The sequence below is a fragment of the Sturnus vulgaris genome, chromosome 3, assembly GCF_052056855.1.
Source record: "Sturnus vulgaris isolate bStuVul1 chromosome 3, bStuVul1.hap1, whole genome shotgun sequence".
NCBI lineage: Eukaryota > Metazoa > Chordata > Aves > Passeriformes > Sturnidae > Sturnus > Sturnus vulgaris.
This window is the reverse complement of record NC_142245.1, coordinates 109,789,503-109,814,801: the sequence shown is the minus strand read 5'-3', so window position 1 is coordinate 109,814,801 and position 25,299 is coordinate 109,789,503. Positions and strand designations below refer to the sequence as shown.

The following is a 25,299-nucleotide window of genomic DNA, read 5'->3' as shown; positions in this document are numbered from 1 at the left end:
AAAAATCAAACTATTTGCCCAAATTCACAAAACAAATCAACAACAAAGCCCATTTTCCCTTGAAACAGCTTTAATGGTTAACTGGACTTTCTATTTCTATTCTTAATCACTATTGATGATCTGAACTTAAAATCCAAGATACCATATCTGAGGTAAATCTCTACTGATGGTCTAAAGAGCTGCTAGTGGTATAGCCTAGGGGGCTGTACATCAAACAGCCTCAAGCATGTTTATGATGTGAGCTGTTACAGACTCAAGTCTGTTCTTTTTCTCATCACCACCTTCCTGGGAGGATAAAACCCATATTCAGACTTTGCACTATGGAGAAGAAGCATTTATTTAGAGGTGTTCAGAGTTGGGCTGGCTCAAGCTTCAGCTCAGCTGATGAATGGGGATGCTGTGTAGACCATCTTATAATGGATTGAAACTTTGCTTACAGTAGTTTGCCTTAATTTAGTAGGAAGCTCAGGTTAGGTCTGAAAGGAATGAAAAAAATATACAGAGGGATTTACACAGCTTTTATTAACAAGATTGAAAATTGTATGTTGTTAAAATGAATATAAGAAGGGATACAGTGCCTCTAGCCCTGCTTTATGGCTATGTTTAGCTGTGTTCTGCTGAATTTTGTGGCAGCTTGGTGTCTAAACAGACACTGAGTGCCTAAATCCATGGACTGAAACCTCTGTAGATCTTTACACAGCTCAGTATTTTTGACTCTTAGCTATGAAAGCAGCAGCTCCAGTGAAAACAGCCCAGCAGTTGTGTGCAAGGTTTTCCTCCTTCTTCCTGAAGCTCATGGAGATGGTGGCAAGTCCTACTCTGTGGCTAGAGAGCCACAGCTTTGCTCCTGCCATGCCAAGGGTTGTGACATCCCCAAGTTGTTCAGACTCTGCCCCATGACATGGGAGCAGGATTCAGCTTGGTGCTCACCCACAGCTCTTCCCACAGGGCTCCCTCTCACCCTGAGCCTCCTGAAATTTCCTTGGCCAGTGAGTCTTGAGTCATGCTGACGTGTTTGACCATTTTATCACAGGGCCCAATGTTACTACTGTTTGTGTTACTTGGGGGAAATGTGTTCTCACTGTAAGGGAAAAAACTCTGGCCATCACTAGGTGAGTTATTTTCCACTGTTTTCACTCCAACAGCGTTATTGTGCCTGCTGCTGAAATCCTTAAGCTAAGATGGAAATGCCTCCGCGGTATCTCCCCTCTTCTTTCTCCAGTAGCCAGAAGTCCCGTGGGTTGGGTGTCCTCATTGCCTGGGAGCAGCTGCTCCTGTGCATCCCTGGCTCCCAACACGAGCAGCCGCCTTCCTGTGGCTCTGCAGGACGAGGTGAGGCTGTTCCCCCTCTGGGGACACGGGACTGTGTGCTGGGGAGCACCAGAAATCAACATCACGGCCCTGCTTGTGGACAGGGACTGAGGCTGAAAATGTCCTTTGAAGGGAGAAGTTATTTTGGAGGAGAAAAGTATGGTTTTAATTGTTTAGATGAGGGGGTTTCGTGTTTTATGGATGTCTGGGGGCTGGGGAGGTGCTCTTTTTTCTCTGTGTACGGTATTGTTCAGGGCAAAAAAAAGTGGATTATCTACATTTCTGAATTTAAGATTTTTTTGGCCAGAAGTGTAACGATTTGTAGGGTTTGATTTTTCTCTGGGAAAAAAAAGAAAACAGAATGTTTTGAGAAACAAGGCCGAATAACCAAAATATGTTTGTTTTTGTTTAAATCGCTCAGTAGAGAAATCGTCTCTTGTCTATTGTTAAGAGCGAGGTTTAAATCAAAGGCAAGTTCTACATATTCTAAAATATACAGACAACTCTTTGAAAGCAAAGCCAAACCAAACTTTAAAAGAGACCTTCTCCTTGATGCAGAAGTTTTCAGTTAGTTACTGTGCCGGGGCTTGAGTGGAAAGAACCAGCCTGAGAAACAAATGGCAAATCCCCGTTTCGGCGGCAGAAGCCAGGAAGAGCATCATATTAATAGCACACGAGACCTTTCCACAGCCATCCCAGTCCAGGGCTTTTCCAGCAGCAGTGAGGAAAAGCCTTTGCAGTCCGTGGGTATTTTTTTGTGTTCACATTTGGCTGTGGAAGTTTGAAGCAAGCAGCAGAGCGAGGGAGTGGAGGGCCTGATCCTCTCATGTTGGGTGGTCCCTCCTACCACAAATTACCCTATTGGAAACAGAGGGACTATTTGTGGAGTCATTTGTTTGTCAGGAAAAGTAGGGTTTGTAGGATACGGCCCCAATTAGCAGCCAAATTCCTGGTTATTTTGTGATAAAAAGGCAGGTATCTGTGGTAGAGATGCACGTAGCATCTCTCCAGTTCCCATTTGAACTCCTGCCACTTGATCTGTACTTCTTCCCACTTCCTCAGCTGTGCAAAGATTATTCCAGCACCATGGCAGCTTGGATGAGCTGCTGCTTCCCTCCTGCCTGGCACTGATATGGCCTCCAACCCTTCTCTGTGCTGTTTGGGATTGTTCCTTCTCTCTGGTACCCATCAGTGAGAGCACCTGGCAGTTGCTCTTGAACTTTGGCTCCAAGCACAGGAGGCAGGTGATATCCACCGCCTGCCTGGCAAACCAAATTCAGCATCCCACAATAGACGCTGCTTTTAGTATGGCTTGGGTACAGCCAACCTCATCCAGGGCATATCTATCCCCTTCTGAATACAACATTTTCCAGGAGATTAACTTAATGGACAGTTTATCACCGAGTTGCAGCTTTTGGAAGGGCAGGAATGAAAGGGAAGGAAGGAAAATTTGTAAGGGAAAGAAAAAATTGCTTGCACAGGTTACCAGACAGTGGGCACCTGCCCAACACATGAAGGCTGGCACAGACAGGGCCACGACTCTGCCGACCCCATGTGAGCTTGGCAGATGCCAGGAGAGCTTTCTGGGAGCTACAGGAATGCTGATAGCAGTGTCCTTATTTGGGGGAGGAGGAGTGCTCTTGTTAGTTGTATTATTTTGTGACTCCCTGTTTTGGTAGCCATAAGTCATTAGTTGGTTTTAATTTTCTAATTTTCTTTTTTTTTTCCCTTTATTTCCCCCCTTGAAACTGAAATAAGGACTGAAAGGGAAGAATTTTCCTTCTTTTTTTTCTCTCTTTTTTTTTTTTTCCTTTTTTTCCCCGTTTTTCCCTTTTTTTATTTTTTTCTGTTCTGGCTAATCTGAGGCACACTGCCACATCTGAAGCCACTTGGCTTATTATGGATTTCATGGAAACTGATTCCCTGAAAGTGTTTCCATATGTGTGTTCCCAATATATCCCATCCTTTTCTAAATGGGAGTACAAACTCGCACACGAGCTGGAAATGGCTTCAGGATGTGACAGAGAAGTCATATGACTGGAGTGGCACTGTGTGTGGCCCTCTCTGAAAGACACGGTGTCCTGTGTGCTGGCTCCTATCCTACAGTAGATCCAGTTTCAAAGAATATCTTCCTTCACGGCTTCTTAAAAACTCTTAATCAAGAAGCAGCGAGGAATCCTCTGTCCCCAGGAGAGATGTCCATTAGTTGAATAAGATGCGAAAGGAAAATTTGGATGGGGAGGGAAAAGGAGGGGTTTAAAGGGTGAAATAGCAGAGCAATGCCAAGGGCTTCCCCCCCTTCCCTGTCCCAGCAAAACATAGTTCCTTTGTGTCTGCTTGAGGATCAGATGGTATTTCTGAGTTAGTAGCATGCAGTGGAAAAGTACAATTCATGACAACATTGGAAACAAATATTTATACTGGACAGTTAAGGCACATTTTTCTGAAAAGAAAAAAAAAAAGAAAAAGAAGGAATAAAGTAGCCTGTGAGCCATGATGTATATTATCTTCCCATTCACTGGATTTACTCAGGATTCCTGTCCCGCTGCTCTCCATCGCCGTTCCTGCTCCGCAGCCCTGTGGTTTCACCCCCTTGCTGTATACAACACTCTGAGGTTGCTCTCCAAGAAAAGCCTCAAGCGTTCCTGCTGGTGCCTTTCGGCTGGTGAAAAGCAGCGACGGCTGAAATTGAGGCAGGAGAAGTTGGGGAGAAGCGAGCGGAGAGCGCCGCGCTCTCGTGTGCGTGTTTGTGCCATGCGGCGTTGCAGGGCTCCTGGACTTATTTCCAGGAAACTTTATTTACTGTTTGGTTCCAGTGCAGCATGTAGATGGCCTGAGACTTTAAACAAGCAGGGGGTTTTTGATACACTGCCAGTTCCTTTCCACCCGAATCGCCCGTGACAGCTCCAGACTGGAGTCACTGAGATGAGATAGCAAAGGCTGAGAAGTTCCGAGGCTCCCCACCCATCGCACCAGGTCAACAGGCATCCACGGGTGGCAGGTCACAACCACCAACCCAGGATCTATTTCTCTAATGTGACCATTTGTCCCCCTCCTGTGGTTCTCATTAAGAAGGTTTATAAATGCTGTATAAGTCAGGCAGCGTCTATAAATGAGATGGTGATGGCTGAAGCTTCCACAGCTTCATTTCTGCTCCCAGCAGTCCTTCTAGGAGAGGTGGGTTGTTACATTTTACCGGTTGATGTTCCCTTAATTTTAAATGAGCTATATCTGGGGGTGTAGAGAGCAGCCACTTGTGTTTCAGTGGATAATGTCACCCAGCAAGACCTCAGTGCCTTAAGAAAAGCAGCTTCATCCAGCAGAAAAATGCTATTGAGGGAGCAGGACAGGTAATGACAGAGCCCGGGCTGAAGAAATGCAAAGAGACTCCAATTTTGGTGTTAAGCAATATAACATCTTTGTTTGAGAAATGCTCTCCTTTATTTGCACGAGTGGTACTTTAATGATCACTACTAACTATGTTATTTATGGGGTGTTTCTCCCAGCAAAGGGCTTAGGTGCAGCGCCATAAATTCAGTGAAAACATCTATCTGCAAATTAATTCGTGGTATTTTAGGTGCCAAAGACCTGTTACCTAAATACCAGGAGGCACCAGTGTGCAGTTTACGGTGTGAACTGGGGTACTGAGGAACTATGAGAAGGGATGCACTGGAATTAGGGTCTCCCCTGCTGTGTGTGAGGTTCTGAAAGGGTTAAAGTGTTCCTTCCTCTCTCCGACTTTTGTGAGACTGCTGTGCTTAATAATGTTGCTGTTTAAATGGTCCCAACTAGGCCTTGAAGTTAACACCTTGTTGAGGTGAAGAAAAGAGGAGGAGGGACCAGTTCACACCTTTTTTGCAGCTATTGTTTGCCAGGAGACCTTTTCGGGGTGACCTGGAGAGGGGAAATAGAGGGGAAAAAAAAAAAGTCAAATGCTGTTTAATTTTTTTTTTTTTGTCCTGAACTAAAAGGAGGGAAAAGAGCATTTAGAAACATATCATATCATTAAATGGTTCCAAACATGACACATGCCCATCCAGAAAGTAAACCAAAGAGGGAGAAGCCTGGTGCATTATTTCTGTGGTGGTGCATGGTCCTCACCCTCCCAGCACTTAGACACTCGCTGCTGGATGTGTGGGAGGAATGTCCCTGAGCTCCAAACATGAAGCTGAGCACCAGTGTGGGTTTGTGGGATCAGGACCTAACAGCTATAATAAGGAGTAGATACAGGAGGAGGTGTTTTGGGATCCCTGGGAATTGCAGTCCCAAGCTCTATTCTACAGTGGCATCCAGAGGGAAGGTGGTACAGCAGCTTTGGAGAGACAGAGGCTTGCCTAGAAGAAAGCAGAAAGATGATGCTGTCTGTGATTCAAGAAACACTTATTAGGAGACACATGGAACAAGAATTTAACAAAATGAAGAGCAAAATAACACTGTCCCCCTGACACAGAAGGATGCTGGGGAAAAACCCAAAGAGATCCAGATGGAAAATAATCACTCCCCCATTAAAACACACTGCAAAGAATCCTTCAGACTGGCAAAACCAGGAGCTCAGAAATTAGAAAATCTCAGTACTTACATTGCCTGTGCAACTTTAAATCAGTCTCATTCTGCTTATGCATTATATTAAAAATTTTAATTACAGGATCACATGATACTTTTCCCACGGGATTCCTGTCTCAGTGCACAGGATGGACAGTGCTAACTTAATGAGCAGCTCTTCAATATTTTGTTTGCTTCTTGTTCTTTGCATTTCCTCAGGCCTTGCTTATTGCAGAGCATTAAGTGCTGCTCTGAAGAAGTAATCCTTAATTTCTTGCTTGGCTTTGCTTTAATATTTCTGCCATAGCATTTGTATGCAGTTCACTGTGGTGCGATATTCCCAAGAAAGAGAAATGAGATTGACCTTAAGGTCTTGTGTCGTTCAGTGCACCCTCTGTGTGTCACCTACAGCACCATTTCAGTTCTGTCTGTATCCTTGTGCTCAGACCTGTGATCCCGTTGGCTTCAGCTGCAGCTGGGAATGTTTAGCGCACGTGCAAATCAGAAGCCAACATCTTAGCTGCACACAGAAAATGAGGGAAGTGAAAATGGGATTTGGAGACATTTCAACTGAGTCATGTAGGAGCCATGTGGCAGAAACACATATAAAATCCAGTTAACTCAGGAAATAATTGGGTCTCTCTCGCCTTGTTCACTTCACCCCTTCTGATTTCTTGGAGCAGTGGATCTGGGGAATATATAGACAACGGTCTTCTCTATTCCTCAACTCAGATACATCTCCAGGGGTGGCCACCTTGGCCAGGGTAATGAGAAAAGAATAGCATCTTATGTAGCTGAATGCTTCGTCATAGTGCATTTGGAGAAGTAACTTGAATGCTGGTGTTTCCAAAGTTTCTCACTCTTCACATGGTAACCTTAATAATATCCCTTTGTTTGCCTCTGGTTATGTTTATAGTTTCTCAGATTTCTAAAAAAAATTAAACCCCAAGTAACCCCACCTTCCCAAATTTTACTTTGCAATGTTATTCGAACACCCACATGGTCTCCTTTCACTCAGGGTCTGCCATCCCAAAGAACGGAGCCATCGATGGACTGATCCTCTATTAGGCTGGCATGGGGACAGGTGGCAATGTCCCTGTGTTTCAGCAATGCTTGCAGAAAAAAATGCTAGGACTTGTGACTCCTGGATTTCATTCCAGTCTCTAGACAAGTGTCTTTGTAGGGGCACAGACTCTTCTGCCCATTTTTAGTCAGAGTGCTTATGATTTGTTCATATTTGGCTGGATTTTCATGGCAACATCTCTCACAAAAAAAGCCACTCCTATTCCAAAGTTCAAGTCCTTACTTCAAAGCATGGAACTGGTACAGATTTTCAAAGGAAGGCTCCTCGGAGTTTAAGATTGGTAAAACAATGTATTTTTCCCAGCAGAAGAGTTTCAGCTGAAATTTTAAAAACAAATAAATGCATAAATCAAAATTTAGTCTGAGACAGACGCCCAGCATGGACAATTTCAGCCAGAACATTTAAAGTTTGGCAAAGCTGTAAGAGACTGAAATCGTCTCATCATGTGAAGTGTGTGGCATGTTTCATCCAAGGCGATATTATCAGCTGTAAGTAATCCAGGCTGCACTTATAATTCAGAGACGTAGATGTTGGGGAAGGAAAAAACTATTTTAATGGGTCAATTAGTACAATGTCCCAGCCTGAATTGAACTGTTGAACAAAACCCCACAAAACCTAGCTTTGACTTTAGCAAATGTCTTAACACTGAAGTTCCCTGAAACACAAGGGAATCATTTAGCTACTGGTAAATAAATTTAACTATATGTTGCTGAATTTCCTAGAGACAGACTGTTCAGTGAATACAGCATTACTCTGGTTTCATGCATCAAAAGATTCTGCATTGACTTAATGGGCTAGAAATTTCCCTATGAAACAAATGCAATAAGCCAAGGGGACTTTTTTTTTTTGTTTGTGACCTTCTAGCATTAAATAACAAAACAAATTGTAATATTTTTTAGTTATAAAAATATCCTGTAACTCTTTAAAGTAGATGTCAGCTGGCTGTACCTACAAGGAGTTAATCTGTCCACAGTACATTATGATCTTTAATAATTGGGAATGATTGGCCGAAGTGCTGTAAACCTGACAGAAATTTGTTGCCTGATTTTCTGCAAACCACAAGTGCAGCTTATTAATTGAGACCTGAGTATTAATTGGCACTAGCTGGAATCTGTAAACTGCAAAAGAGAAATTACCTTGGCAAACATGCAGCTGTGAATGGTGGAGCTGCAAAGCTGCAACAGGTAAAATTTGGTTTTAAGCGCGAATGCAAAACAATTTGAGCTGGCTGCTGGCAAATGCCCAGGTCTAGGGTTTTTAATGAGGCTTCTGCATCAAAATAAGTGAAACCACATGGAATTTTAATTGTTCTTATTCTAAATATGAAACACACTGGAGCAGTATTCTTGAATCTGGGATGTTAGCATATATATTGGCATATTAACATGACCACTTTTCTGTTCTAAACATTTAGCTCTCAGAAAACTGGAGTGCCAGGCTATGTTAGGAAGGAATCAGCCTAGAAAATTTAAAAGTAGCTCAACCTGGACTTATTCAGATGTAAAGTGTTTTGGTTTTGTTTTTTTTCAAAAATACACCTTTTTCTAATTTTCTTTTTTATTGTTAAACCCAGTCAGCTGATGAGACTGTATAGGAGAAGATCACTTGCTGTGTTCTTTGATGTGTCTCTCTTTCTGGTGGCACAAAATAAAGTCTCTTCTCTTTATACAAGTGTTGTTTTGCAATGTGGTGGCCATGATGTAGGGCAGAGGGCCTATGCTTCACCCATTTAGTGCAAGTTATCACGAGAGTGGGAATTCGCAGATGCAAATGGTTTTCTTGCTCTGACGGAGGAAAAATTACCATAAAATTTTAATCCTCCCCGGGAGAGGAATAAATAAATTAGTATAATATTATAGTTATTATATTACGAATTATATACTTGCACTGTCATGTTACTATATTGCTGATCCACATCACTGTTTGTGCACAGCTAGATATACAAAGATGGGTGCCATACCCAGTAGAACTATTTCTCTTCCCAGCCCAGCGAAGAGCTTAACATGTATAAATGAATCCATGTCTGGGGTTTCCAAGTTAGAACCAAAATCAACCTTAACATAAGGAGGTAGCACAGAGAAAGGAGGAGGAGGAGAGTGAAAATGCATCAGCAAGATTGAACAGCAGTGAGGTTGGCAAGAAGCTGAGGTTTAGAGCTGACCTTTTAGTAAGTTTCCCTTAGAAATGAAACTTTAGAACAGAGAGCTTTTTCTGATCTTTAAAAATATCTTTACACAATGGAGATACACAATAAAGCTGGGAACAAATTGCAGCCCTGTGCAGGGAGTTATGGAGACAGCAAAAGGCACTTGGGCAAAAGGGGAGTTGGAGAAGTGAGTGGGCAGGAGCTGTGCAGACACAGCCATGAGTGAGATAAGACAGGGTCATGGGTGTTTGGCCTTTGGGTAAATAAGATTGTGCTTTACAAGCAACAGTAAAAACAAACAAGTGTGGATTTACTAGGGTACATAAGGAGGTCTTCAGCCTCACATTTGAAATGCCTACGTGTGGTGTGCACATTCCCAGTCATTCCACACAGACATGACCTCTTGGCAGCACCCATGAAGATAATATTTGGATCTAGCTCAGAAAGGGAGATTGCCTTTTAATTTGTAAAACCGTGTGGAGACCTTTGTATTAAGAAAAGAAGTATTGGTTGCAAAGAAACCAAAAATACCAGTGTTCTTCTATACCCTTAGACTCACACAAATTCCACCTTTGATTGTAGAAGTCTTGTTTAGCTTCTATCAGGATAAACTAAAAGCAACTCTGTTCATGCTGGGAGAGTTGCAATAACAATACATTAAAAAAAAAAAAAGAGAATAAGCAGTAGCAGATTGAAACTCAGTATTTTGAGCAGCTGGGGAAATTATATTCTAACCTTATATTTCCAGATACATATCAGACCTGTTCACAATATAAAGGATAGTGTTCCAAAATTACAGCTTTGAATCTGGGTGGTATTGCCTCTGGCTATTGTTTGCAGTTGGGAACGAAAGAAGTTGCATAAAGTAGTAGAGTGTTTGCTGTAAAGGTACAAGTTATATTACATTCCAGGGCGCTGTGGTTGGAGGGGGTTGATGATGGAGACAGACCCATTCACCCATAGGTCACTGATTCAGTCCCAGATAAAGATAATAGTAATCACATTGTCATCAGAGTTTAGAATGGGCTTTTACTGCCCACTTAAAGCTCTGTGCTCAATATTGTCAGAGATGGAGGATTATAATCCCCAGGTTTCAGGCTGATTTGGAGGCTTGGCTGGCTGTGGGCCAGGTCCTCCAGCCTGAGCCCAAACTGTGTCTGAGCTTTGCCCCACTGCTGCTTTTAAATATCATTGTAGGCATGGGTTCACTGAGCTGGGAGAACAGGTGAGAGTAGTGATTTAAATCCCAAAATGTGCCACACAGGGTGGCAGAGGCGGTTGAGTCTGCTGCTTATAGCAGAGTGGACCAGGAACAGAAGGGCTGGAGAGACCTTTCTTTTACACAGCAGTGTCAGCAGGGCAGATCTGAAGCCTGTCTGCAAGGGAAATAATTTCTTCATTTAAAACTGAGGATACACAGAGCATTTCAGTGTTTAGCACATCGGTTTGGTATCTAGAAGATGCCATATTTTCCTTTTAGTTAGGTTCAGCAGACTGACAAAGAGGTGAGTGAACCCTTGGATCTGGAGGGCTGTAAAGCTGTAGGAGAGTCAGCTGGGAAGTGCAGGGAGGGTCCATTTCATTTCATCATTTTCCCCCTTTATTTATACCCTGCTGTTTTCAGCTCTGTATAAATGTATGTGTTTACTGCATACTGGCCATTGCATTTGCTTCCTCCTGCTCTGTACTTCTTCTTTAGGCTTTCCCTCTTTCCTCTGTCCTTTTCCCACACTCTCTTTGTTTTCCACTCTTCTGGCTCCCAGTACGAGCTTTCACCATCTTTGTCTTCTGCTCCTGTCCATCCCACAGTCTCCTAAGCACATCACCAAGCTAACGTTTGCTTTCCAGTTCTGCTCCAAAGCTTTGGGTGTTTGATGTGGGATTAGAAATTAGGCAAAATGAGTTTACCCATCCCTGTTTTGCGTTAGACTCCAATTCACAGCGTTACCATCCAGACGTTCACAGTAGTCATAAACTGTGTGGTCTTTTTTTTTTTTTTCAACCAGACTGCAGAGACTACATGCGAAAACAAATTTTTTTTCAATGGCAAAAAGAGTGTTGGGCTTGTAATTTTCCATCAACTTCTCTGAAGAGTAAAACCTGCATCTTTGCTATCAGCTCAATGGCCTTGTCCATCCTTCAGATGCAGCAAACTGTTTTTTAGCCAAAAGAAGCAGCTGAGCGGTTTCTCACCTAAATAAATTGATTTAAGGCAAGAAGTGGGTCTTAGTCACCCCCAGTGTAACTCCCCTGGTGTCAGTGGTGCAGTTAACTTGGTGTTGCCAGCTCTTGTAGCTTTACTACAAGTTGCACAGTGATTTCTGCTTTTCTGGAAATCCGAGCTCCTGACAGCCTGTGCTGAGGTGGGAATCTCAGTTTTCGAGTGCAACCACACCTAAGTTTCTCAAGAGGTTCGAGCAATAAACAGAGACACATAACCCTCAAAACTCTGAAACCAGAAGGCAAATCAACTCCAAGTCTACGTTTCTTTTTTTGGCTCTTTTAAAATCTCTTGATTTTATCAATATTTCTTTTTACCCCTTTCTTTTTTTAGCTTTTTTTTTTCAATCTTTTGATTTTTGAGATTTTTTTTTTCCCCCCAACCTGACTCATGACCTTTGAACACTTCAGGTTGGCAATACTGCTCCCTCCATTGGCATCAGTGGAGTTAGACCAGGGATGAGTTTGGCCCAGCGCTTCTAGAAGACAGATATATGACTCTGTTCCTTGCAATGTGTTGCTTGATATGATCTGCTATTCTCTTGGGGGCCAAAAGAAGTGGGTTATCTTAGAAAAGTAAAATTCTATCATCACGTGATACAAAAAATGGTATTTACAGAATTGTTTTCCCCCGTCTTTTGTTATAATTTTTTAGGTGCTTCAGAGCTGGGCCCATTTTCAGATCCCAGGCAGTTCACAAGCATTTCATCCCTCACTGAGAGCCGCTTCTCCAACCCACGAATGCACTATCCAGCCACCTTTACCTATACACCGCCAGTCACCTCAGGCATGTCACTGGGTATGTCCGCAACCACTCACTACCACACCTACCTACCACCACCCTACCCCGGCTCTTCCCAAAACCAAAGTGGACCTTTCCAGACCAGCAGCACTCCATATCTCTACTATGGCACTTCGTCAGGATCATACCAGTTCCCCATGGTGCCGGGAGGGGACCGCTCCCCTTCCAGGATGCTCCCGCCGTGCACCACCACGTCCAACGGCAGCACACTGCTAAACCCTAACTTGCCCACCCAGAGTGACGGGGTGGAGGCGGATGGCAGCCACAGCAGCTCCCCAACCGTCTTGAATTCTAGTGGCAGGATGGATGAGTCCGTTTGGAGGCCGTACTGAGATTTCTTCTGTAGCCGGCCCGACCTCCGCAAGCCAAAAAAAAAAAAAAAAACCAAAAAAACACCAAACCACCAAACGGTCGACTAACTACGAAGTGCCTGGGTTTTTTGTTTTTTTTTTTTTGTTCTTTTTTTTTAAAACAGATTTTACCAATATGTGCAACTGTGTAGATGGGATGATAATGGCCATAAATAATACAAGAGTTACCAACACACCACAACCCATGTTTCAGATTATGTGAATCAAAGCACATATTTGCTTTTTTTTTCTCTTGGAACCATTTTACCTTGTTTTATATTTAAAATGTACTTTCTACACACACACACAAAGAAATTCACCCCCTCCTTTTTTTTTTTTTTTTTTTGGAATTTTTTCCTTCTTATTTTCCCCCCTAGAGTTTTGTAATAACTAGTGAGTACTTTTTGCCAACAAGGAGAGAACGGACTCCCTGGCTATCAGGAGAAACATGGTGATGCAAGGCAAAGGCTGCATTCCCTTTTATTTTAATAAAAAACCAAAACTAACCATGAACTCCAGATACAGTTGCAATCATACAACGTATGGGACCCTCTCCACACCTGTAGTGCAATTCACCTGGTTTGTATTGGTGCACATAAAAAGCAAAGAGCAAGTTGCTTCCATTTTGCTATGACCCATTCAGACGAAAACAGCTGTCCCAAAAAACTCTGTCCGAGCCTTGCTGGGAATAACGGTTGGAATTTCTCTGTGTTCATTGCTTTTTTGGTTTGCTTTTGGGTACTTAAAGAGAATGAGTTTTCAAGTTAGGTGAGCCAACCCCGGGGTTTCCTTTTTGCTTTTGTATCCGTTCGTTTTGCCTTCGATTAGCCAAAAACCAAAAATAACAACCAAAACCTTGAAAAACAAAAAAACAAAATGTTATTACTTATGCAAAATATGAGAATGGCAATATATATTACTAGAGCCAAAATGGTATACATAGTATTTGTGTTCGGCTATGTTCTTTCTTTTATTTTTTTTTTAAATTATAAATGTGTAAAATTTGAGGTTGTTTGCTAACATGAATCATCATTTAAGTTTAAAAGAATATTTATAATTATTTAATGACATTTGGACCCTTTAAACGTTTCTTAATGTAATGATATATTGACTTCGGTCTCTAAAAGTGTTTTTTGGGGTTTTTTTTGTTTTTTTTTTAATTACATTTCTGCAATAGTGTAAACCTCAGACCTTTACCCAACTCTGAAAAGCAGTTCCAGTGTGAACCTGTTTACAATGTGACTTAAAAACAACAAACCCAACCTAAATGCATCCACATCAAATGATTTTGGATGTAGGATCTTTTTTTATATAACTTATGAAGGAAATATTGTGTTTAAAATATTTTTATTAGCTGTCTGGTTGCCTTCGACACAGTCTTGCCTTTTAATCAGCAGTTGTGGAGACACTGGAAAAATGGTAGGAAGGATGAAATATTTTCCACCCTTCCCCTAATTTCTTCTTCTCCAAGGATTTTTTCTCAGAACTTCAAAATTTGAAAAGATTCATATTTAAAATGGCCTATTTTGCAGCATAATTTAGATTTCGACAGGGTTTTTTTTTCCCAAAGAAAAATCAAAACCATTTCAAAGCCCGTATTTTGCAAAAGATGAATTGTTAAGCATCTCAGAAATGGGATTAAGGGGGAAATGGTGAAACATTTTCCCCTCCCCTTGCAATTTCAGCCCACTCGGTGGAATTAAAAGGTTTCAAACTTGAGACAGAAACTGCCTGGTAGCGAGTCACCACCCGTTAGCATTAAATGCGGGAGCCGTGCGGATGCTGTGGTGGCTCTGAAGCTGATGTGGCTGTTGCCCATGTTAGAGGGACGAGCACAAGGGCAGCAGTTCTCACCTCTGCCCACACAGAAGACAGAAACTCACCTTCAAAGCCATCCTGGGGCTCCCAGGGCTGGTATAAACAGAGCAGGTTGCACCCAACCCCCAGCCTGTCTGTGGCCAAACTACCCCGCAGAGAGGCCCCAGTTTTGGCCAGCCCAGGGCTGCCATGGCAAGCAGGGAGGTGACATGGCATTGGCTGGACGTGGTGGGAGCTGAGCCATCCTCCCCACACTCTCCCCAAGCAGGTGTTAAGCCTGGCTTAGCGGGATGTTCGGCACGTGCCAGTGGGCTTGGCCAAAGCTCCCTCCTTCCACTGGCTCAGTCACCGCTGCCCGCAGCCTCCTCCAAGCTGCTCCTTAGGTGATCTTTGGCTACCTCCAAAGCAGGGCAGTAAATCAAGGCTGGGCACAGCCACACAGAGCCAGACACCACCCTCACTGCTCGCTAGCAGCGAAGCTGTTAAACGAGCTGCCATTAGCATGGTACGTCCCTCCAATCTGCGTGATGACGTGCTCTTAAAAATAATAAATTAATAAAGTCTTTGCCTTCTAAAGGTTGTATACCAAGTATGCTTAAAGTATAAGTAAGACACTTTGTTTTTCTTCTAATACTTAGTTTTCCTTCAAAGATGGAAGCTGTAATTGATTCTATTTATTGTTGGTTTGTGGTAGCTTGAAGCATACCACTGTCCATTTATTTGTAACTGTAAAGTAACGTTTGTTAGTCTCAGCAGCACTTAAAAAACCAGTGTCTGGTTACACATTTCAGTTTTGTGTTTTGTTTAGTAAGCAAGAGAAAAAGAGATGTACTGCCAGTGCAAGCTGTTTCCTATTTAATAAAAGGTACTATATTTGTACATTATTTGTTATTGCTGAGAAGGGCTTTTTAAGGTTTACTGTATGCATATTAAGTAATTTTTAGGGTGCTTTTGTGTTGAAATGTTGTTAAGAGTGGCTGCAGGCAGCAACCCAGATTTTCTTTTTTTTTTTTTTTCCTTAAGACTTTGTTGTAAAATTCAAGCACTTGGTTTTTGTTTCTGGATAAATCCAGCACAGACCAGACTTTTGTTTTGCCCAATACCGACAGGACTCTGTTTGTGTCCCCGCGGTTTTTCAACTGGACCTTTAGGGACAAACGTTGAAAATGTTTTCTCCGCCCAGTCGAGGTGTGCGTGCCTGATCCAGTCGATCCGTGCCCTCGTCTGACCTGGCTCTGCCTGCTTGAGATAGGAAGGAAAGGATTTTCTAAGTACCTGTGGACAGAGGAGCACCAGCCCCTTGACTTTCAGTAGACCCCCATGCTCCTGAACCCTCCTGGTGCCTTTGGAAAATCTGTCCTGGAACATCAGGCTGATCATGGAGGGAGTTGTACAGGCTGAGGCAGAGATGCTCATCAGAGCTTTCAGAAAATGCTTTCAAGTTCACTTGGAAATGCTCTTGAATCAGATTTTCAGACCCAACCGGTGCTATGTAGTGAATCATATCAATTTATCTGAGCTCTTTTGAGGTGCTTGGCATCACAGAATGGAGTTTTCTCAAAGGTACGACAGCCCTTCCCTCCGGGCAGTGGCAATCTTTGGCACTGGTCACAGATCAAAAGAAAAGAAATTGCCTTTATTTTACCTTCCAGCTCTCTTATCCTACCAAAGACTTACTTCCAGCACAACAGGCACAATGTCCCTTTTGCCGAAGGGAGGATTAAATCCTCTTCTCTCTCCTTCTAAGCGTAACCAGATGGGGTGCAGTGGGTCAGGACAGAAGAGTAAAGCAAATTATTTATCCCACAGCATCATTCACGTGGCATTTATCGTTTCCTTTAAAAGCCCAGCTGCTGTGTCTTTCTTAGCATTGAACCTTTGTTGCCAGCAGTCCCCTGAGCAAAGATTTACCAGTTTCCACAGGTACCATCTGAAGTGGGGAGAATTTTGCACTTTCACCCTGAGCAAAGCAAGGCTCAGCCCCGCGCTGGGCTGCAGCAGCAGCAAGCCATGAGCAAAAGCAATAATTAAACCTGGATCAGCCATGAGCTCAAAGAAGCCCCATTCTATGCCCCCCTGAATTTCTTGTTGTTTTTAAATAGAATGCATTTCAGTTTAACATTTTCTGAGAACGTTTTTTTAGATGTTTGTTTACTTCCATGTTTACAGATAACTCTTTGCTTTTTTTTAATGCAGTACTTTTAAGTATATCAGCCAAAACCATACTTTTACAGTAACTTTAGGTAATATGAGTGACATTCCAATTTTTTTTGTTGTTAAATATGCTTTACCAATCTTGAATTTCCGCTGGAACAAAATATTTGTAGCATTTTGTGTAAATACAAGCTTTAATTTTTTATTTTTTCAAATGCTGTCACCCAAGATTTGCTTTTCATGCACATATTGTACAAACACACTCTGCTTTATGCCACAGACGATGATTGTGGATCAGTTTACTTCAACTTCAAAGGGACTATTTGTATTGTATGTTGCAACTGTAAATTGAATTGTTTGGCATTTTCTCATGATTGTAATATTAATTTGAAGTTTTAATTTCATTTTCAATAAAATGGCTTTTTTTTTTTTTGTTAATGTTCTTCTAAGCTTCTTTTTCTTCCTTGTCTCTTCTTGGCACCAGGCAGGGTAAACAAGCACATGGTAGGACATGGGATCAGGCCATCTGTGGCTGACCCATCAATTTCTGCAGCGCCTGAATTTTCAACTAAATATAAAAAGCAAGTTTCCAGGCCCTTGGGTGGTGAAAGACACCTTCTAAACCTGATCTCAAATGTTGCTTCTTTCCCTGAGACTGCAAATTATCAAAAGTTGTGTTTCTTAGAGGCAAGAGCAAACTGGTCTTGTTCGTCTTGCTAGGTCATTAACTGTGGAACCAAACAACTGGCATTAGCCAGGGCATTATCAGGGAAATTTGGGATAGATTTCTAAACTGAGAGGGAGAGATTTGGATTTGTGATGCTTTTCTATGATGGGAGTTGAGCTATCCCCACCTCTTCCTGGTCAGACCTGAGGAATGCAGTCACAGATAATCTTGTGATTTGCATGGCCTGAGGCAAGAATAGTTTTCAAGCAGCAAAAGATGTATGGATTGGGAGGGGACTGAAGGAGGAGGCTATTTTTCCTCCAGCTTAGTGTCAGGTGTAGGAGGAGATGCAGCTAATGAAGGTGAGGTTAAGTTCACCCAAGGCAGTCTGCAGGAGGAGAGGACAGGAGTTGTGTGCAAGCCTGTGCCTGGTCTCATAGTAAGTTCTTATCCTTTTTAGCTATTTCTTGAGTCTGTGAAAGAGAAATAATAGCACAGAGAGGTGTGAGGTTCTGATGGTTTAGAGAAACCTTTTACTCTGAAGTTTAAATGTCACTGATACTGATTTTGGGAGCTCATTCCAGCTCCTAATCTAAGTCCTGATTGTAGGGAAGCTTGATCCAAGAGTAAGGAACCAAGCAAACCAAACAATGTTCCATGGTGAGTTACTATAGGAACTGTTTTGTGGGGGACTCATGCTATAAGCATTAGTGCTAAGACTTTCTGCTGCCCTCTGGCACACAGATTAACCCATGTCAGCTACTCACTGCTCAGAGGGACCTTCACTATAGTCCTGCTTTCATGGTCACTTCATCCAGATTCTCATCAATGAAAATAAACTTTTTTTTCTCCATTTTGTATGATGAAGTGCTGGAACAGGTGCCATGGGAGATTGTGGCACTTCTCTTCCTGGAGATTTACACGACCCAACTGGTAAAGCATGGAACGACCTGGTCTCACCTCCAAGTTGAGGCTGCTTGAGCAGGAGGTTGATCTGGAGACCTCCTATGATCCTTTCCAAATTATCCCATGGGCCTGTGAGGCAGGTTGGGAGCTGCCTGCTACTGAGATAAAAACTGCTTGTGTGACTGTATGGAGAACACATATTGAGCTAAATGAAATCTGAATAAAGAGGCTGGACAAGATTAAACTCATACGTAGGCAGGTTACTGAGGAGTTACAGTGATCTCTCTTTTCATAGAATCATAGAATGGTTTGGGTTGAAAGAGACCTTAAAGATCAGTTTTTGTTGGCCTCCGTACATTTCTCTGGGATATCTACAGCAGACATGGTCAGCACAAGGGCTGACAGAGCCAAACCATCCCTCTGATCCAGTACAGTAGTTCCTGCTGAACTTCATGCTGGGGATGTTGGTTTTGATTTTTTGATTTGTTTACTCTGTGGCTAAAGAATGCAACTCTTTTGCCTTAGCAAAGAAATCAATCACTCAGGAGGCAAGTTACCATCAGTGGTGAGCATGGAGGACAGCCTTATACAGAGACATGAGGAGTGGTGGGGGCAAATAAGACTCAAACTTCTTTAGGAGACAAGAGTTAGGGACGTTTCCTGCAAGTGTGGTGACTGTTGTTTCCCCCATCTTTTGGTGTCAATAAATAGCATCTTGAGTTTGGGTTGTGAGATTTGAACACCAGCTCTGAATCACTGGAGTCTGGCCTTGCTGGTCCTATGCAATCGTACACTGCCTCTCCCTGCTGGCCTCGGTCTTAACTTTTTAATTTCCTGTGGCTATGAGCAACATTGGAAGAGCTCAGAGCAGCCACAGGCCTAAATCAGCCTTTTTTGTGCCTGAAACAAGCTCTTTGGGAGAGGTGGGTGTGAGAAGAAGCAGGGTCTGACTTTATGGTTCAGCACCAAACCCTGTTCTGACACCAAATAAAACATTCATCAAGCTGTTTATTGGGGAAAAGAAGGAAATAACCTCAGTTATATGTCCAAGGATTGACATGAACTGCCTAGTTACCTTCTGCATCATCAGGAGGAAATGCATTGATATTTTGGGGTGAAATTTCTCCCCTGGGTAATCTCTCACAGATGATCAGTGTTTTGCAGCTTGTGGGGGGTCACAACAGAACATGTTTTGGGTAGGGGTGCAGTGAGGGTGTCCAGCTCAGGCACTCACCACTTGGATGAATGCTTACAGAGGACAGCCCAAGAGCATTATTCACTAGAAACATTTGTTGGATGGGTTAAAAATTATAAAATCTGTTAGAAATGCATAATCCTTGGACAGGTGATGGGGACAACTGTGACATAAAATACTGGGAGCAGGTTGAGCATTTCTACTGAACATATTGAAGAAAAGTTTTAGCACAAGCTTAAAGCAAAAAAAATTAAATATTTAGCTTGGGCCTTCTGTGATTATCTTTTCTCTTTAGATCTACTGGTGCAATGTCAGCCTGGGATGTGTGGAGATGTTCCCATGAGGACTCTTTGTGATACTTGTGTGACTTTGGAGGGGGGAATCTCAGCATTTACCCCTCTGGGAATAGGAAACTGTTGGCACCAGTAACAGATAAAACCATGAGATAGAAAGAGAGCAAAGCTCAAACTTCCAAAAGCTTCTGGTGATCTGATGCAGTGCAAACAAATAACTTGGGATGTACAACATATTTAAAATTGAAGTTCTCAGGCTTGCCTTGCTACTCCTGTGCAGATTTATTGCATATGTTACTTAGTGAAGATGTAACCTGCATTTCAAGTGTTGACTATGTTACCCAAATAACAAGCAGGCTTGAATTTCCCTATTCCAGTTGTGTGAGAGTTTAAAAAATCCCTACAAGTATACTTGTAAGAACTTCTAAATATGAGGCAAATTAGTTTTACTTCTGTAGATGAGAAATTTCAGTATCATCTGTGATTCTCTAGACAGCTTTCAATATCTCAGTTTCCCTAAATATAGATGAGGGATTTTGTCATTTCCCTACTGTGTCAGGGTGTCTTATGGACTCTGTGTTTACAAAGATATTTGAACTTTGGTTGTCAGTGTTGTTGTTGTTTAGCTTTTTTTACTACAAATCCTGTGCTTGGTCTCACACCATTGGATAGTGTCCTTTGAAGCAGCACAATTCTAAACCACATGTTTAGAAAAAAATGACCCAGTTTCCAGACTGCTGATCTGGTCAAATAACAATGCGGAGCTAAGGCCAAGTTGTGCTGCCTCAACAGATTTACTCAGGATTTGTGGTGGGGCAGGAAGCAAAGCAGAGATCTCTGCAGTCCGTGGGGGCAGCCCTTGGCCGCTCCCTCCCAGCCGCTCGCTCGGGATGAGCAGCTGGATCTTGTGGGATGTCCCAACACTTAGAGAAAAGCAAACAGCCCATGTTAAAGTTGATACACCGCAGCAACTTGCCAGTGATTAATGCTTGCCACGAGGCCAAATTCAGATGGTGATTACGCCAGGAGAGATCAGCTGAAGTCTCTCTATTAATATCCCGCGGTTTTGGAAGCGGCATTTTCCTACCCGTAAGTGTGGGTGTAATCAATGAAGGGTCATTGTAGTGCTGGTTGAGTGAAGGGAAGGAGTCTCCATTGGTCTCCTGGCTCAAGGAAGGCTCCATGCAGGACCACAGCCACCACATCCTCTCAGCACAGCTGTACCCAGCAAGTTTTGGTGTCTTCTAAGCATGGAGATAAAGCCAGGGCTTCAGTGGAGCATTCCATCTTCTCCTGATATCCACCTCCAACCTTCCAAAGTGCAGTTGGTGACTTTTTCCCCAGCATCTGCATTAGGGTTTGGTGTGTCTGTGCCTCTGACTTTGAGCACACAGTAAGGGTTTAAAACCTTGTTGCATATCTCTAAGGCTCCAGTGCTTAGTGACCTCTCCTTTCCCCCTCAGCTGTATTCATAGAATCACAGAATGCTTTGTGCTGGAAGAGACCTTAAAGATCATCTTGGTCCACAGCAAAGAATCTGTTCCTAGTATCTCATCTAACCCTGCCCCCTGGTAGTGGGAAGCCACTCCCCATGTCCTGTCATTCCATGCCCTTGTCCAAAGTCCCTCTCCATCTCTTTTGGAGCCTCTTTAGGTACTGGAAGGTGCTGTGATTATTCCTCCAGCCTGTGACTTTAGGGCACTATTAAATATGAAATCAAAGCCTAAACACTAAGGCAGCTCCTCAACTCCCCACAGCTTGTTTACTTTTTGATTTCCAAAGAAGTCCTTTGTAGCTGACAATGATGCTGCTACATCCAAACACTCTGAGACAGCTTCTTCCAGGAAAACACAATTTTTATCCCCGTTCCAGGACGTGTGAGGCTGGTTGGCAAACATGAGGAAATAAGAAGGACAGGCTGCAGCAGAAGGGATAAAAAACCCAAATAATCCAGACAGATCTCAGGAAACCTGGATGCAAAGGATCTTTGTCCGTTTATTACCAGTAGTGGTGTTCTCCTAAAAGAGCAGGATGCTCTCATCTTTTAATAATAGCCAGGCCAGATGCTAAAGTCTCTTCTGCAAATACTGTAAAAGTGAGGAAAACAGCTGATTTCTGTTAAGATGAGCACACCAGGAGAATAAGCCAAAAAAAAGTATGAGAAATCTCCAGAGATCTGTCTTTGCAATGCCACTTGGCAGCTGGATCTTAAAGTCAGGACTGAAAATCCAGCCTGTGCTTCTGTCCCTCCACTGATCAGTCGCTGTGTGTGGAGAAGGAATTCCTGCACTGTCTGGGGATTTGGAACAGTGCTGGCAAGGATCTCACCCTCTGTTTTATAGAGCTGCAAAATTCACAGATTTTGGGGAGCTGTAGAAAATACCAATTCAACAAGGAATTTGCTTGACTTGCTCCTTGCCATAGAAAATGGTTCCATGCTGAGTAGGGGCCAGTGGTTTAAAATGGCATTTTTGTTCTATCTTTTTTTTGTACTTTCCCCTCTGTCCTGTTTTTGTTCTCAGTATTTTTTATTTGTCTGGAAGACATTAATTCAAAGTACTAGATAAAGACAGGACTGGGGTTTCATAAGGCATTGTATTGAGCATTAAGGAAGATGACTGTGCCTCTCTTCACACTGCCCCTTCAATCCTCTTTTCCTTATTTTCAGCACAGGAATTATTTTTCCTTCTGGGCAGGGACCTTTGAAATCATAATAAAATTGCTCATGTTTGTAATGTGCTCATAGGTATCAGATAGAAAGCGTTAGAGAAAAGTAGAGTACATGTTGACATGATATTTTGTATTTCTGAAATGGGGCAATGCCCAAGAAAATGTATTAACTGTGTATCACGGCCACACATTTTTCTCAGATGCTGAGTGGCAGTCCTCACAAACAGTTCCTAGAAACCAGAAAAAAACCTATTGTGAAATGATGGGAAGAATTCATTCAGTGTTTAGGATTGCTGCCTAACGACTGCAGATAAAATTGTTTATGAAGAACTTGAGCAACCCCTTTCCTTGCCAACGAGGGTAGGTTTGGTACGTGCTGTTTCAAACCTCCCTGTCTCTGTCTGACCAAAAGGATCTCCCCAATTGTTATTTTCTTAAGTTTACAACTAGGAACTTATTTTGATTGTTCCATTTTACAGGGCACAGGGACTTTTTTTTTTTCTGTGCACTGCTTTTGTTTATAAAGGATGTTTTTCTGGGGATGGTCATATCAAGACTGGCATTTACTGTGGGCATCTGCCCTGAGCAGTGCATGAGCTTCTCCATGCCAGAAAATACCAACATTTAATGTGCTGATGTTCTGCAGCATTACTTGATTATCATGCATTTACAGAGCCAGGTGTGTGTGGCACAGAGGGACAGATCTAGCAGTCCCCCTGTGTTGACAGCACCTGTAGTGAAGGATGGAAAGAGGATCCTCCACTCATGGCTGAGAGCATGTTCTCCTGCTCAGAGACACCTGTCTCACCATCTGGAGAAAATTTAAAATATAGAAAGATAATTTAGGTCACCTGCAGTGTGACAACCAAGAGACAGAAAAACAGAAACCACTGGTGTTTGAACTGACCATGGTGGGCAGCAGATGACACCTCCCCAGGGCTGTGCAGGTGGGGTCATTAGGGGCTTGGGTCTGTCCATCCCTGTGGGGCTGAGAGGTGGGTGAAGACGGACAAATGAATGCACACCATAAACAGAACTCAGATGCAAATCACCATGCTCAGATCCTGGCTTTACACTGGAATTAGTAGGGCCCTAAAACCTCCCCCTGTTCCAGCTCCCCAAGCAGGTATTGAACGTGTAGGGTCAGTGTGCAGATCTTACATTTGGCTCTGTCAAAAAGCAGAGCTAAACTTGGAACCAGTTTGCTCTTTGAGATTTGCAGAAGTCACTGCCAGATTTAATGTCACTATTGGCCCTTTGGCCTTTCCGTTACTGCCCTGTTAAAGCATTTTGATCATAAACCCAAAGGAGCTGCATGAAGGGATCCATCCTTTTTTCCCTAGGTGTATAACTGGCCTCATCACTGGTACATGCAGGGCTTCTCCCATCCTACTGCATCCTTTCAGCCCCACAATGGGGCTGTGGACCAAAATCAGGGAAAATTGTAGCAGCCTGGCTGGTGCCCCTTGGTCTTGGAGACACGTGAAAAGGTGCACAGAGACAAAGATAACACTGAAATTGCAAAGGCTTGGTGCTAAAGATAAGAATGACCACAGACCTCAGGCTTTGCAAATCATGTGTCAAAGTCATTTCTCCTGTGCTTCTTTGCCACAACAACTGCAAATAAGAAAACAAACCTGAGAGACAGAAGATGTGAAGTTCAGAAACACATCCACACCCTTGTGCAATATGACAAAGGGGGCAACAAAATTTGCAGCTGTCTTCCAGAATGAGAAGGAGTTCACTTCTGAGAATGTTTTCTAAAACTCACTCTCTTCTCAAGGGTCCAGAACAGATGGGCACTTAATAAAATTTGTGTAATACTTTAGATCAGCACTGGTGAAAGTATGGGATATGAACATGAATACGAATATGATTTTTCCTCTGTATTTACCACCTTGTTGAGTCAATATTATTCAATGGGAAATAGTATTGGAAATGGGTGAAAGTATGTATGGAACAAAGGAGTTGATCTTGCTATGAATCCTGCAGTTCCTGGTTTATTTAGTTGCTTTTTCATAGCTTAAAATGGAGTAACTGTTTTTCTTCCAAGAGTTTTTGGCTGCTTTACAGTTGTTGTTAAGAAATCAGTATTTCTTCATAAAATATGTACTCATTTGTTAATATTTGTGATGAAGAAAATTTCAAAGAATTGAAAGGCTGTGATGCCATTTTTCCAGAAAAGTCCAGTACCTTGTCAGTAAACATATTTCTCCTTAGCAGGTCAATACCAATCCAAATTAAAAGGAGAAAGAGGGTTGCAGTTTGAGAATTGTTTTTTTCTGCTACAGCTGCTGTAGCTGTGCACTCTACTTTGCCCTCTTTGGGTTCATTGTCAAGGTTTAAAAACATTATTAGCGAAGGAATTACTCCCTTCAGGTAATAAATGGTAGAATTTAATCCTGCTGGTTTTCCTTTTGTAGTCATTAAAGCCATCTGAATGTTTGAGGCAAAGGTAGCAGTGGGAAGCAGAGCCTTGAATACCATGGCTTGTGACTTCTCACTCGATGACTGCTCATAGTTCCCAGGGAGCTAAGGTCTAGGGACAATGGCTAAGTCATTCCTAAAGCAGGAATTTAATGCCTACATTGTCATCAAAAGGCTTCACAGACTGTACAAGAAGTATTGCACAGTGTTAATTCACAACCTGAAACTGGGTGTCAGAAGAGATATCCCCCACCATGCAGATAACCAAGAGAAAACAGTTTAGCCAAAGATGCTCTCAAAGGTGATCTCTCTAACTCAGGATCTAATTCCCTGAGATTTAAAGGTTGGGGCAAATAGTTTATTGAGGGTTTTGGTTGATTTTTTTTGTTGTTTTTTTGTTGTTGTTGTTGTTGTTGTTGGGGGGGTTGGGGTTTTTTTTTTGTTTTTTTGGTTTTGTTTTGGTATGTTTTGGTTTTTGTGGTATATGTATTTATGCACTGCTGTTGTATTACATACTATTAAAATGTTTAAATGGGGAACATAAGAAAATTCCAGCTTCTTGCTGGGAGAGTACTCTAAAATGCTCCTTTGGCTTTGGAGATCTTTTCTTTCTGTGTATGTGAGTGGATCAGCACCTTGTACCTGGGTGTGTTTGTGGAGCTGTGTGTATGAGCTGGGGCAAATTTGCCCTCCCAAGGAAAACAGAAGATGAGA

The 25,299-nt window shown here is 42.5% G+C and overlaps 1 protein-coding gene across 5 annotated transcripts in view; it reads left to right on the top strand.

The window, feature by feature from the left end:
* RUNX2 (RUNX family transcription factor 2) overlaps positions 1–25,299 on the top strand; it is a 157,064-nt gene that overhangs the window by 76,865 nt on the left and 54,900 nt on the right. For 2 of the 5 annotated variants that reach the window (XM_088162516.1, XM_014872922.2), the window contains one exon: positions 11,959–12,571. The exons of the other annotated variants lie outside the window; for them this stretch is intronic. In XM_088162516.1, coding sequence (XP_088018642.1) covers positions 11,959–12,437 — 479 coding nt within the window. In that variant the 3' untranslated portion in view covers positions 12,438–12,571. Of the gene's footprint in view, positions 1–11,958; positions 12,572–25,299 lie in introns of those variants that run through there. 5 annotated transcript variants of the gene reach the window in all.